The 15,208-nt window shown below is 38.9% G+C and overlaps 1 protein-coding gene across 5 annotated transcripts in view; it reads left to right on the top strand.

Moving 5' to 3' along the window:
• LOC142415435 (contactin-6-like) overlaps positions 1-15,208 on the top strand; it is a 92,410-nt gene that overhangs the window by 35,645 nt on the left and 41,557 nt on the right. For 4 of the 5 annotated variants that reach the window (XM_075513767.1, XM_075513768.1, XM_075513769.1 and 1 more), the window contains 4 exons: positions 1,093-1,277; positions 3,860-3,996; positions 7,417-7,546; positions 9,338-9,488. In XM_075513767.1, the coding sequence (XP_075369882.1) occupies positions 1,093-1,277; positions 3,860-3,996; positions 7,417-7,546; positions 9,338-9,488 (603 nt within the window). The remainder of the gene's footprint in view (positions 1-1,092; positions 1,278-3,859; positions 3,997-7,416; positions 7,547-9,337; positions 9,489-15,208) is intronic. The other variant, XM_075513771.1, reaches the window with a different exon arrangement.

The raw sequence follows: 15,208 nt of genomic DNA, 5'->3' as shown, positions 1-15,208 counted from the left end.
AACTAGGGACCTAAATAATTCAAGGTTTGAGCAGTTACAACCTCTGCTAAAAAGGAATAAATTCTTTGTAAGGCGGTACTGCAGGCCAGAGACCTTGGGGACTGGCAGACAACAGCAATGTGCACTTCTACTTTCCATGAAAGTTATGTTTTCAAGTTCAGTACCTAGTGTTTCCTGTTGATGTTACTTCCAATGGAAAAGAAGTCAGCACTTAGCCAAAGCCTCTGTAAAAAGCTGTTCAAAACGTGACTGCTCATCTGCTTAGAAAAAGCAGCTTGCTTTAGTTTGCAGAAACAGAAAGTAACTGTGAAGTCCAAGACTATTATGATTTCAAAGTGTTTTGGTGACGTAATAGATCATGAAAGTGAGGCTTGTATGGTTTATGATATTACCAGAAATCAAAGAAGTATTTATAGCCGTCTTCACACTTGACTATTTTTTTATTGTATAGAAAACATTGATCCAAATATAAATGAAAATTATAGAAAGCTATGAGAACATGAAACAAGAAATATTCTCTTTTGTCTCTACCTCCTTTCAGCCTCAAAGTCTCATGCTTTCCACTTCCTCTCTCAGCTGTCTGTCTGCCCTCTTTTACCCTGGCTCCCATTTTTTTTTTTTACCTAGATTTATTGGTATTTTTAGGTCCTTTGAATTCTTGTCCAATATTTCCTATTTTGAGGTGTGAAAATACCACTAATGCTACAGAGAATTTGTTTGCTCTGAAAACCAGTCAATAATTCAGTGCTTCTATGGTGTTTATTTGGACTTCCAAAGTCATTCCTTCAGTGTCATGGTGTTTAAAAGCAGGTTTGAGCCCTAAGCAACAATAACTGTGGGGAAAATCCAAACTGGCCTAAGAAGCAATCATAGAATTCACTGAGGACTTCATCCCACTGTTGGACTTGTGCCCCTAAATAAATTGGACAGGTTATAAAATCTCAGCCTTATGAACCTCTGTATGTCATGCTTAGAAACAAAAATGATTTATTTTTAAAAATATTATTATTCTTATGAAAGGATTTCAACATTATCTTTTCTCTGTTATAACAAATTCTCTCTCTTTTTCTCTAATGAAATATAATTATTTAGTCCTGTCCCTAGTATTAGCTGGAAGAGGTCTGATGGAAACTCATTGACAAAGAAAATCGAACACAACAAAACCAAAGGAGTTCTTGAAATCCCAGATGTTCAGCAAGAAGATGAAGGCTCTTATGAGTGCATTGCAGGAAACATTCGAGGAAGAAACATTGCAAGAGGTCAATTATTTGTCTATGGTAAGCAGATTAATTTCTTCTTTTTTTTTTCTTTTACAAAGCATGATGGTGTTCACATGTATTTTGCAGATGAAGTCTATTAGCCCCTTACTGGAGATACGAAATGTAGTTCAGGTTAAGCTGATTAAAAAATGATTGGAGGTCTGCAGTGACCTTCACTGAATTACATCCTCAGCAAATAAAGATATTTTGCATTAAAACTCAGATTGAAAATGTGGGCTGTGCCATGATGAAGTTGTAAAGGTTAATACAAGGCAGAAAGAAATCCCTGGTACATTTACATGAAACATTAAGGGCAGGCAAAAAGATTTACTCTCAATAGCTCACAGCAGCATAAAGCTGTGCTGCCCCAGATGCAGATCAGGGAAGGATTCATGAGGTTTTGGTTCATGCGAGTGTAAGATTATTTCACCTTCTATTCCAGCTGAACTGTATTGCTCCATAAACAGATGAGGGCAAAGCAGGGGAAACTCATTCCACTGTCTCCCCCTCCTTCTTCCTTGTCTAAAAGTGGAGAATAATATTTCTGTGAAACTGTTCTCCCTTTCCTTTTCCCTTCCCGCATGCATTAATTCCCTGTGATCCAAGTCACACATGATGGTCTCTGATAGCCAAGGTGAATTAGGTGCTCTTTAGTCCCATTGTTGATATCCAGGGAAAGCAACATATTTTGACACGAATAAGAAGGAAGATCTTTTCTTTATCTCATAAATCTTTCAAAAGAGAAGGAAAGAAAATAAAATGCAACAGTAAGAAAAAAATTACAGAAAGCTAGGCTGAGCCTACAATTAACACCTGTTGAGAAGACCTTGGCAAGTATTTTTTTTTAAGTAAATCTCCTCTAATGAAGAGGTGCAGGCTTTGCTGATAAGCTACTAGTCTCCTGCAGCCATGGCTAATATCAAGACATATGCCAGGAATAGAGCGGTCTGCTGTTGTTTTGAATATTTAATTATTTCTTTGCTTTTAGGGGGTTATTTTTGTTCTCATTGCTCACTAATTTTTGCAGAACATCAATCAAGCAGTTCCATTAAAATTAAGTTCAGTAGATTACCTGGACGTGATTGATAGCGGCGTAGGCAACTACAAAATTATGATCAGTTAATACAATCTAAAACAATGTGCTTATTAAATGTGCTTTGTAAATTAATTAATAGCTGTTCATAGTGAAATATATAAACAGCACTCATGAAGCTTTTGCACAAGATTTTTTTTATCATATTAGGAGTGGGCTGGTATATCATCTATGTAATTCACTTCCTCTCACTTAATTTCTGTGCTGCAGTGTTTTTACTCTCTAGGCAGCTTGTCCCTAGGAAATCGGGTTTCTTTCCTGGACGATGTCTGCTGCTTTGTGTATGATATCTAGATCCCATGCCTTAGGCTCTGAGAGCAATAAAAATGACATGTAATTAGAATCACTTGTAAGCATGGTAAGCAGTATCCAAGATACTTTTGCATTTTGAGAAGCGGCTCCTTGGCATCGTATTAATCTAATGTTGGACAATCTCGAGGTACTTTGTTGGGGCAGTCATGAGCTACCCGCAGGGTCATGCTGTAGAAGGAGGCTTTTTAAGTAGCTTGTTCTGCTAGTCTCAAAGGATAACAATTCTCTTCCTAAAATTAAATCGCTCTGTGTAAGAACTACATGTATGTGTGTGTATATATGTTTATATACATATGGAGATTATAAGATTACGATTTAATAACCTAACCAAAAAATCTTTCACGGAATGTTAGGACACCAACCACTTATGCTAGAGGGAGAGGGATGCAACCTAGTATCTCACTTGCATGTGGCTTCTGTTTATCCCAAAGTTAGGCAGGTGTTAGTTGTTCTCCCTAGGTCTCATATTCACCTATACATTGACAACTATTCTAAATGTCAGCCTGCTTCAAGCTGATGCCTGCTTCAAGCTGATTCCTGCTCAGCTCAGTCCTTGAGTACTTAGTTGGATGTTTACAGAGCTTGTATGTGATTCTTTCAAATTCTGCTTTTATGCAGCAATTAATTTATGTCAATGTGCCGTAAGTATGCAGAAGGTGCTATTCTAATCTGAGTAGTTCCAATTCCTTTGTGTAGTATTTGTGTTGGAAATTACAACCAAAGAACCCACGGTCTGAATCCATGGTCTCAGGTATGTGGGTAAAACAGAGGGGTAATATTTACAATCCATGAGTTTTATTAGCTACTGAATAATGATTTTGATATTTCTATTTTTGGCACACAGATCCAAGTACCTTGAGAGGAGGACTTTTTTTTAGAAAGTAGGAGTCTCGGTGCTTTCAGAGAGCATGTCCAGAATTTCAGGCATCTAAAATCACTGCTTCTGCAAATTTTGGCCATAAAAATGAATATCTAAACTGAACTTCCTGTCCACTAGCCACTTGATCTCTAACATTTTCCCAAGTTAGTCCTGAAGTTTAATGCCAGGGAATTGTTGCACAGAATTCACTTGCAATACAATAAGAATGTGTTGGACAGATACTAATTAGCTTTGCTCAGTTCATTAATTAATGGCAGCATACCTCCAGCGAAATCATTCTTCTCCTGCTCAAAATGGTTTGCATATTCTTTTCAGCACTCCCAGAATGGGATAAAAAAATCCAAAATGCCTTTCTGTCTCTCTATGACAGTCTATTTTGGGAATGTAAGGCAAAAGGAAAACCAAGCCCTTCATACAGTTGGTTAAAAAATGGCCAGCCACTCACATCAGAGGTAAGGTTCCTGTTGTCTTGTTTGCTTTCTTGCTCATCTTTTTTGGTTTTGCATTATTTAGTCATGACATGCATTTTTAGAGTGCATTACCCTTTTTCAGAAATTTTATTAAAACTTAACATATCAAAATAAACATAACGGCACAAACTCTTTGCAACACAAAGCCTTGGTTCTTGGAGTTCATATTTATTGAAAATGTACGGTGTTGCCAGTATATATATACTTAGATACACCAATTTCCTCATATGATTTATCTTACTGAGCATCTAATTGTTACAAGATACGGCAGTAGGTATGGATGGGTTTAAAAATAATAATTACAGTTAGGGAAAGAAGGGTCTGTCCAGAAACACTAAACACATTTGTAGACATAATCTGTAATTTGGGAAACTAGTAGGATGCCAGCTGACTGTTTGTGGAAGAGCGTTTCAGAGCTGGCATTGCAAATTGATCAGCCTATTAACTTGCACTTTTCTGTTTCTGTTCTTAATCGGTAGGCTGGATGGATGTTTGGTCTCATGCAGTATGGCCATTCCTCTGCTATGTTAATCCTTTAACTGAATTAATCAGTCAGCTATGAAAATGAGCTACTATTGAGGTTAATACTTTTCTGGCACTATGTAGAGGAGTAATAGACTAAAGAAAACCATATGAAGTTATAAGGAAAAAGTGAATAAGTGAAACTCACTTAAAGGAAAAAGAAGGACCAAGTGGAAAGTAGTGAAGTGGTAAGAGTGCAGGAGGAGAGGGGAAATCAATTGGAGCTCAAACATCTAAGAAACCTGATCGGATACTTATGTAGACAGGTCTTTGAGAACCCAGTTTTGTCTCTTTCCAGGCAGTATAATTATACTTCTGTGGTGGCCAAGCTTTGGCATATCCATCTTCCAATCTTCAGTTGTTGGCGACCTCGTGGAGAATGACTTCTGTGGCAAGAGACTCTCTGCTGCATTTGCATTCTGCTGAGGCCAAGTTTTCCTTTTTATTAAGCATTTATTCAGCATCTGTCGGGCATAAAGTGGCATGGCTCATCTGTATTGCATTCTTACTTGGTTGGAAAAAAATAATACAGTGATTAATTTCTGTCTAGCAAGAACAGATACAGAATCATTTCCAAAACATATGGGGCAAATTAGCACCTGCTGGGTTGCAGAACCAGCACTTGTTTGGCTTAATAGTACTTATTTGAAGCAATTGGAGGGAGGTCCAATCTTCCATATGACTTTCTGCTGTATTAGTCCTAAACAGAGCCCAACTAGCATCTGAGAAGGCTAGCCAGAATTTACTTGGATTGCAATTTTTCTGAACCTGATTGTTCTACTCATTGTCACCTTTTCCTAAGCAAGATTAGCTAGTTTCTCTCTTTGAAGACAGTGATACTTAGAATCTGTCACTCTTCAATTGCCTAGTTTGAATAAAAAAATGATAAAACACTCTACAGACACATTTTCAAGCAAGATTTTCACAGTACTTACAGTGTATATAAATGGAATACTTTAGGCAACAAAATGCTAAATGTTATTGCTCAATGGACAAAATGGATAGTTTGGAGGTGAAAGTACAAGGGAGGTGTAATAAAATATTCAGTCTGTCACAGCACCCTGCCTGTTGGAAATATCACAGGAAGAATACCTTTCAAATGCTTTCCACCTTGGGGCTGATTCTGAGGATATTGTCTGCTCTTTGTCAAACCTTCCTCCCTGACCACCTAGTTGGTCATCCCTGCATTATTCCTGCTTGTGTACATGGGGTGCTTTATTCTTTTCTTTGTCTGCACAGCTCAAAAGAGCCAGCAGAGAAAGGTGGAGAATTCTGCATGTGTATGAAACACGAGTGTTGCTTCAGAAGGGGGTTTTATATTCAAAGGCTGTTTGTAAAAATAGAATGCATGGAGAGGATAGCAAAGAGCCTGAAGGTAGAACTAAGTATGTAAAAGATATCTGTAGTGAGAGCCTCAAAAAAAATTAACAGCAGATAATGTAATGTTGTTAATTAGTTTGCAATACAGTAGCCATACAACCACAGGCTGTGCTCTCATCAAATTTCCAAGCTAAACAAGGTTGGTCTGGGTCAGATCTTGGTTGGGAGACCTCCAAGGAAAAGTCAGAGTATTGGAAACTAGAGCTCCATGGCTCAATAGGTGGCACTCTCCCCTCTGCAAGCACCGCAAGAGAAATCCCCCAACAGGCTGCGCAACTGGCTTACCTGTGGCAACTCGGCAAGTTAGGTTATGTATGTTCAGCTGCTCACAAATACATTTTAGATGCTTGTAGCTGTTCAGCAAAGACTGTGATGTATACTCTAGCAATGTATGCTCCCATTACTGCTTCAGAGGCAGCAGAGCAGACGAAAGGAGCAGCATAATAATAATAGTAATATCTGTTGTTTCAGACTTGCGTTTGGTGGTGGAATTTATATTCCCTGTTGTGGGTTTCTTCCACACTGATCTGTTTTGGGGAACATATTCTCTTCTCCTTCAGTGTTACACTTTGCAGAGGAGCTATTATTGTCTCCAGAGGCTAGTAATTGTAAAATCACAAAATATTTAGCTTTAAGTTATGCTTGCAGCATGAAACAGGCTTTTTTCTATTTGGCAAAATAGAGCAAATAAAACTCCTTTTAATACACCAAAACCCAAGCTCTGGTCCAAATTTACCTGCTGTGCAGTTTCCTCTCTTTCAGCAGAATTGCACCAAAGAAACTTAGTGCATATAGAAATTCAAGCCATGAGGAGTGTGCTCTCCCTCTGATCTGAACAGCTGCCTGTGGCTTTCCAATAGGAATTTAAAAGTGTTGGCTTTCAGTAGAGCTTTTTCAGTGGATCATTTTTCTGTGAGTTGTGATCTGATGGCATTTGAAATTTTTCCATTATTTGAGCACCTCTGTCTCCTGTGGAGCTCTTCTGATCGTCTTAGGTTGTCATCATTAGATTCATCTGCTCGGGTGAGGCGGGTAGGCCGTGCTTCGCTGTGCCCCCAGACAGGGCTGCAGGTGCTGCTTCTCGGGAGCCGCAGGGAGGATGCTCCAGGCTCCCGGTGCGGAGCAGTCGTACCTGCCCCGCGGTAGCTGCTTCTGCGTCTGCTTCATGGTGAAGCATACCCACAGATTCACAGTTCAGCAATGCAGAGAAACACATGCCACAGCTGGAACATCTGGGCAAACCTGCCCAAGGCAATGACTCTGCAACGCGTGCCTGGAGTTCTTGAAAACTTTGAAGAGCTAAGAGGTCTGAAAACGTAACCACCGTCATATAGCTGAGGAATACATCATATTTCTGATGTATTCACTCACATTGCTTCCAAGAAAATAACATTTCTGCTTCTGAATTATGATCAGGTGCATCAGTGTGATACCAAAAATCGTTGGGATTGTACACTCATTGGCTCTGTCAATGTCTTTTGATTGTTTTTCTTTTATCAGGAAAGAATTCAAATAGAAAATGGAACTCTCATCATACCTATGCTGAATATGTCAGACTCTGGCCTCTATCAGTGTGTGGCAGAAAACAAGTATGATACTATTTATGCCAGTGCTGAGTTGCGGGTGATAGGTGAGTAAATGCCACTAAAATGAGCGGGTCCTGAGTATAACAGGACACTCATTTAAAAAATTGAAATTAAGAAATGAGTAGATTAAATTCTACCCGGCAGTTCAAGTATGTTGATATTTCTTTGCTGCTTGCTCTTCATCACCCATTTGTGAATTTCTTTTTATTTTGTGACAAGTTTGGAGGGAAATTCTAATCCCATGTGTGGTCTTTTTATCACATACATGCAATTTTAATGAATGCTGTTTCTCACTTAGTATTATGAGTTATTAATAGTTATTCTGCAGTTTATAAAAGCAAGTGGGAAAAATTTCAGAAAGTGGGAAAAATAGTTTTAAATAAACCAAGAGCATATAGCAAGCATGTATATAAAAACAAATAACATATAGCAAATAATTTCATTAACGATTACCAGAGTTGCACATAAAATTGAATTTATCCATATATTATAAAAAGTATTCTGTTCTAGATATCCAAATATAAAGTTTGTTCAACAGCTAAACACTAGTGAAACCAATAAAACACAGACTTTAAGAGCACCTAACTATTGTACAGGTCTCGTGTCTTTCTCCTTCTCCAAGAGTGAATATTCACATAAGTTACTAGACAAACACATTTTCAGAAAACAGCATTGGTTTATGAACAGAAAGCCATAGAAAAACTGTGTTTGTAATTGAACACTCTAAACTCTGCAGACGAATACATGTGGCTGGGCATGTAGGTTGGGGTAATCCCAAGCACAAATACAGGCTGGGAGGAGAATGGATTGAGAGCAGCCCTGAGGAGAAGGACCTGGGGCTGTCGGTTGATAAGTTCAACATGACCCAGCAATGTGCACTTGCAGCCCAGAAAGCCAACCATATCCTGGGCTGCATCAAAAGAAGCATGACCAGCAGGTCAAGGGAGGTGGTTCTCCCTGTCTACCCTGCTCTCATTGAGACCCTATTCAGCTCTGGAGCCCCCAACATAAGAAGGACATGGACCTGTTGGAGCAAGTCCAGAGGAGGGCCACAAAGATGATCAGAGGGCTGGAGCACCTCTCCTATGAAGACAGGCTGAGAGAGTTGGGGTTGTTCAGCCCGGAGAAGAGAAGGCTCTGGGGAGACCTTACAGCAGCCTTCCAGTACCTGAAGGGGCCTACAGGAAAGCTGGAGAGGGACTTTTTACAGGGGCATGTAGTGATAGGACAAGGGGTAATGGCTTCAAACTGAAAGAGGGTAGATTTAGGTTAGATATAAGGAAGAAATTCTTCACTGTGAGGGTGGTGAGGCTCTGGACCAGGTTGCCCAGAGAAGCTGTGGATGCCCCATCCCTGGAAGTGTTCAAGGCCAGGTTGGATGGGGCTTTGAGGAACCCGGTCTCATGGAAGGTGTCCCTGCCCATGGCAGGGGGGTTGGAGCTAGGTGGTCTTTAAGGTCCCTTCCAACCCATTATATCATTCTATGGTCAGGAGCGTGATGTTTATCCTGCTGACATCACTCTGCTCAGGAGCATCATTCTTCATCACAGATAGACCCATTCTCCCAATCTGCAGGTAACCCTAAGGAAAGATTGTCAGAGCAGACAGTTTCTAGGTAGACAGTTTAGAAACAGCATAAATAAGATGCAATGAATTCCATTCTTTGGTACTTAAATACATTTTTCATGTTTGATATATATACTTTTGCAGAAACCTCGAAGGAAAGCAATTACTGGATTCACCTACTATGTAACTCGAAGAGAAGAATTTAGCAAGTTCATTTAGTAACTTGTCAGCTGCATACTGTTCTGCTCTTCTTCTTACTTTATTTTTAGCTGCAGCACCTGATTTTTCCAAAAATCCTGTGAAAAAAATGTCTGTTGTTCAAGTTGGAGGTGAAGTTACAATTGGTTGTAAACCGAGTGCTTCTCCCAGAGCAGTTATTAACTGGAGAAAGGGCTCAGAGGTTCTGCGCCAGAACAAAAGGTACTGTCATAAACCAGTTGCTGGATTGTTGGGTGTTGTCTGTTTTAATATCATTTAAACATCACCGAAACACAGCTGACTTAGTATTGCTTTTGACAGCTCATTGATGGAAAACTTTGATGCCAGAGGCCTATTTGTCTTTAGCAGTGGCCATACAGTTCTGCAGATATAAAGCTGATTGAGAACAAAGCCAAACTGAATACACATGGGTAATTGTACGATACATACGTTTGCGTTCATCAGCAGTTGATTCACTGCAATGCTATCAGAGCTGACTGTTTACCGCATGCAAAGCCTGAGTGAATCAGCTTCATATAGGAGACATCAGTGGAGGCTTCAGGGAAGCGGAATATACCCCCAGGCTGTGGCATAATTGCTTCGCAGCTGTACAGGTTGTACAATAACCCATAGCTAAATCAGCCTCCATATTCTCTGTCTCTTCTATTTAGGCAGGATTTAGCCACTGGACCAGCATACTGGTACACTCCTTCACCAGCTAGCATGGGGTTGCATGGTCTTTGGCAGGGCTCTACTGATGTTTCGTCTGTGATGGCTAATAGCTTATTTGTAAGTTGCCACAAACCATCTACATTATTACACGCGGATGTCAATTAAATGGTAAAGCATTAAAATCAAAAGCGACTTACTGGCTTGAGTAAGTTGTGAATAGTATACACAATATACAACCGTGATGCTATTTCCATATACAAATGTAAACAGATGGATGAAATGGGCAACAGTGTCCAAGAACTGTAATCTTCCTCAGCATCTCTTTCAGTTCACAAATATAACAGCAACACTGTTTTATCACATTATCACATTTTCAAAGTCTGAAAACAGACTCAGTAATTCATAAAGCTCTGGAAATTGAACACCAGATTTTGCACACAGGACCAGTTGCTCAAGGAGGTTAGTTTGGGTCACATAAGACTTAAAATAATTAGAATTCATTAAAACAACATTATCCAAAACTGTGACACAAAGAAATATTTCCTTATCCCATGCTGCAGTAATGTACAATAACGATAAAAGTAAATCAAAGAAGTACATGTGAAAGTGTAAATCTGAGAATAAGTATTTCACATAGGTACTCGCAATAAAACAGAAATATTTGGGTAAGCAATCCATGCCACGGGGCGTAGAGAACTTTCCAATGATTGTTTCCCCCCTTTCACTAATGGCAGTTTTATTTTCTGTTTAACTGCTCAGCTCATGTTGAAAAATATTCTTCTAACTAGTATTCAGTCAAATCTTTACTTGATTGTACAGTCTATTCAACAAAAATGCCTGTTCATTCCTATTAGACGCAGCCTACCCCTACAGTATGTAGAAAACATGCTCAGTATACAGTTTGCCACAGGTAATATCTGGATTTTCTGACATTTCTGAGAACAGGAGCAAGGAGAGCACTGTTTAAAACTTGTGATTTAAATAGTTGAATTAAGCCTAGATCTTGAGGTTCTAGTACCCTGGTATTCCCCATCTGATTTGCTTATTAAAAATATTTACACACTGCATACAGTATTTACTTGTGCTTCTGTATTAATTTACTAACAATAATTATAAGCACGCTGTAATTTTTGAGCATCCCAGAAGGCCTGCTGCTGCTTAACAGGAGTAAACAAAAGAAGCAGGATTTACGCTGAGGCAAAGGGAGAGAGTGTTTAAACTCTCTATGTGCAAAACATTATTACCAGTGTGTCCACAGGTGCAAAGTAGAATTTATGAGGCTTTTTCATTACTAAATGACAAAATAGCTAATGCCATGGTTTTAAAGAAGAAAAAATAACTCACCTATACAGTATTTTTTCCAGAGATCTTTGTGACAGAAAACAGAAAATGAAATAAGGATTTGTATGGCTGTAACTAAAGTACACAGCTAATTAAAGTACTAAAATCGTATCTATCTTTGCTCATAAAAAAAGAGAAGGAATCTGCTCTGCCTTTCTCTCTGTATGTTACATGTCAGTGTTTAATCATACATAGATTAGCTATTTTAACTAAAGCTTTCCTTATTTCTGCTCCCATTTTATTGTGCAGCATTTATAATATCTCTGGACTTCTTTACTAGCTTTTTTTTTTTTAATATCTGGTTGGGTTACAAATGCTGAAAAAAAGGAAATACCAATCCCTTATGGTTCTGACAGCAAAACTATGATGGACACATTGCTAAATAAGTCAGATCACATAGGTTCTTCACAATGATTTAGACAAATTCAATCTTTTGTTATAGAAATAGTGCAACTAGACCTATTCCACCCTAAGGGGAAAGGATATTCTTTCTTTTTCGCCTTCTTTCTTTCACTCCTGACAATAGTTTACTCCTGATAGTCATGCATGCATGGTCACTGCTGTCCCTTATGATCTGAGTTCTTAATATGACAAGATAACACTGCGTTATATTAATGTTAGTTTGTAAGTATGTAAAGAGAAGTGTGCTTAACTAGGAAGAGCTAATTAATAGACTACCCATATTAATAAAAACACCATGAAAATTTTTTATTTGGTTTCCTCTGAGGGTTTTTTATCTAGCCTTTTTAAGTTTACCATGCTGCAGTATTTGGGCCCCTGCTTTTTGAAAAATATCTTAACATTTCCTGAGTCTGAAGCATAATCTTCTGAATCTCTTGCCATGGTCCAGCAGTGAAGGTCCTCAGCCCCCTTTTCAGGGCACAGTTTCCTCCAGCCCCACTTGTCTCTCCCATCTCCTCTGCAGCTCAAACACATCACTGCCCAGATCTTCAACAGCTTGTATGCTCTGATTTATGTAGAATACTTTATTGCATTTGAAGCATACACACAAGTCCTTCAAAAAAATCCCAGATCAATAAATTTTTACACTAGATGGTAAAACAAAGCATGAACATACCTGTACCAGGTCTGCTTACTGTTCCTAGTCTTAACGTCCCCTCTGCATTGAGTATTCTACTTCAAAATTTTCAGAAGTAGCTAAATTCCACCCTCATTCATATGGCTCACCCCCTACTCAGGGATTTATCTTTTGTTCATGCTGCTGGCCACCTTAGAGAGGGAATTCAAGGTTATCAGCTGCAGGAATCAAAAAGAAATTCCACAGTTGGCTAATCCTAGCTGGTTTTACGTGCTCTCTCTTCACGTGATCCCCTGATCAGCTTCTCTGGATCATCTAGCAGTACAGCTTCAGGTTTTCTTTTGGGCAATTAACCTCCTCCTTTGTATCAAAGTCTTGAGAAATGGGCTTTTGGGGGCAATACCACTTGTCCAATGGGTAACTGTTTGAAAAGATTTTGTTTGGCCTTTGCTGAATGCACGACTTTTTCCTGGCATGTGCTGTGGATTTTAGCTCAATGTAGAAATGAAATGCAACAAAGAAAAATAACAAGTTTCATGCTCTGAACTCCCACCCTGTGGAGTTTGACACAAGTGTGAGCTATTTTCATGTATGTCATATATTCTCAGTAAGTGCCATGGGAGTTTCTTTATCTCGCTTCTCACTTCTATCATTTCATGTGTGCACTGAGAAAAAGTGGAAAAGAAAGAGTAGAAGGGAACAATTCGTATATTAAATAAAGCAAATGTGCAAGTCTAGACACAGATCTCATCACAAATGTATGTCTTGTTATCACCTTCAGTGGATTCAGGATCAGGACTCTGATGGAAAACTTCTTTTATAAAAATTCTTTTTGATTGAAGCATTTTAATAAACGGGAATTGGAACCCCTTTTGCTTTACCAGAGAGAGGTGCTATTCCCTCACCATGAGTTGAGGATCCCCAAACACTGTAGTGAATGCATATAAACATATGTGATTCACTCCGCTCAGAATTTAAATGAGGATAGCTAAGGGAAAAAGGAAAAATGAGGTAGGCTGAAAGAATGCATTAGTCATATACAGCACTTTCCATGCATTAATAATCAGTAATAAGCAAATATTCATAATTTAAATCCTTTTCTGGGGACTGGACAAGAAGCGTGTTTAGGGGTCAATAAAATATGCTCAATACTTGTTGGCTCCTAGACTTACTTGCAAGACACAGTTCAGTCCCATCTCTGTGAAGGATGCTAATTGATTCTCTGCCATAAATAAAGCTGCTCTACATGGTAAATTCTCTCTCCCATGCTACACTTGTTTTTGGTGTTTTGCACTCAAGTTATTGCCATTTCTCAAAGGAAACATGGGGGAATGATTGAGCACCAAAATGAAAAGCTGTCTTTCAACAACCTTATGCAAAGAAAACTGAGCAGATGTTGTGACTGGAGACTTCTAACACCATGGCGGGGGGGGGGGGGGGGGGAATTATCTGGTAATTGCTGAGGTCTTACAGCTGCCCCTTGGAGCCTCAAGCTCAATGGGATTCTCCTGCTCCCTTGTGAAACACAAGGACCCAGCAGGTTTCATTAACTAAAGGGTCAGATCCGCTCGCGGTTGTGTGCTGCATCTGAATTGCTCTACCAGCCTCCTGCGCAGAACCGTTCTCCTGCAGCCTTCCGAGCACTCACAGCCACCACCTGCTTCTGCCTTTCTTCTGCCGCTCCACAGTTCAAAGTCAGATTCCAAACCATGAACATTTTAGCACATTTAACATATTTTAAACTTTTTTGTTATTTGCGAAAAGAAATCTGTCGTCTTGTGACTGCTATTGGATTTAGAGAAATAGGGAGTTAAAAAACCTAAAGGCAATTAATTGGTAAAAGTCCTCAATCCACTGATCAAATACAACGTACAAATCATATTGTACTGTGAAATAGCATTTCAGCTTGAACCAATTTGAGAAGAAATGTGTCAGGGCAGTTCAACAAACTTCAATGAAACATTTCAATTACCAGAATGTCAACACTGTTTGTTTAGCTTGTACTGAAACCTTCCAGAATATCCATTATCTTTAAAAAAAAAAAAAAATCTGCTTGGGGAGGAATCAAGACAAAATGGATTGAAAATTCCAAAATTTGCACTACTCTACTAACAGAGGAGGAGATTGACGTCACTTAACTTTTATTTAGCTGAAGTCAATATGCAGTCCGAGGTAGTTATTTACTTTTTCTTGGCAGGCACCTCCATCTCAAATGAGATGCCTAACTTTTAGGTGAGTAAAACTGTGGGAATGAAACCTATCCACAGTGTCTGAAAAAAATCCTACCTATATTGAAGTCAGACCCAATGAGTAGAACAGGCAAAGAGAAGCTTTGCTTGTCATGCTGCCTAGTGCCACAAACCACCCAGCTTTATGCACCTGCTGTTTGCAGATAAAGGTAGTATAGACATTTGTATGCTGGTAACAAGTTTCATATAGAACATATTTTCTATGTTATTCCAGCACTTACCATTTTATTCTCAGCTTTCTACAGCAATGTGGCTAGGTGAATAGCAATGGGATATTAATATTACTATTATTTTATTTTTTAAGTCTGGTTTTTGAAGCCTGGATTAAGTCTATCTCCATTTTTATCCTCTTGCTTTTCTACCACAAGAAGCTTTGCATAGCTTTGATGATATGCCTTAACCCTTCTATCTTATCAGTGCCTGTGTGCTTGTAAAGAAGTTCATTTCCTATTTTAGTTTTTAAGTAGAGCACTTGAAGTGTGGGCATCAGCAATCAGAGCAATTCCAGATATCTTAGACACCATCGCTGTAAGTCAACATGAATACAAATTAAGCTTATCTCTTGATGAAATTCTAATTTTGCTTAGGGAACCAATGGAATTGATTCCACATCTACTAAATTTGATTAATCACTTCGGTTC

The sequence above is a fragment of the Mycteria americana genome, chromosome 11, assembly GCF_035582795.1.
Source record: "Mycteria americana isolate JAX WOST 10 ecotype Jacksonville Zoo and Gardens chromosome 11, USCA_MyAme_1.0, whole genome shotgun sequence".
In the NCBI taxonomy this organism is placed as follows: domain Eukaryota; kingdom Metazoa; phylum Chordata; class Aves; order Ciconiiformes; family Ciconiidae; genus Mycteria; species Mycteria americana.
The sequence above is the reverse complement of the archived record's forward strand: the minus strand, read 5'-3'. Positions and strand labels throughout refer to the sequence as shown.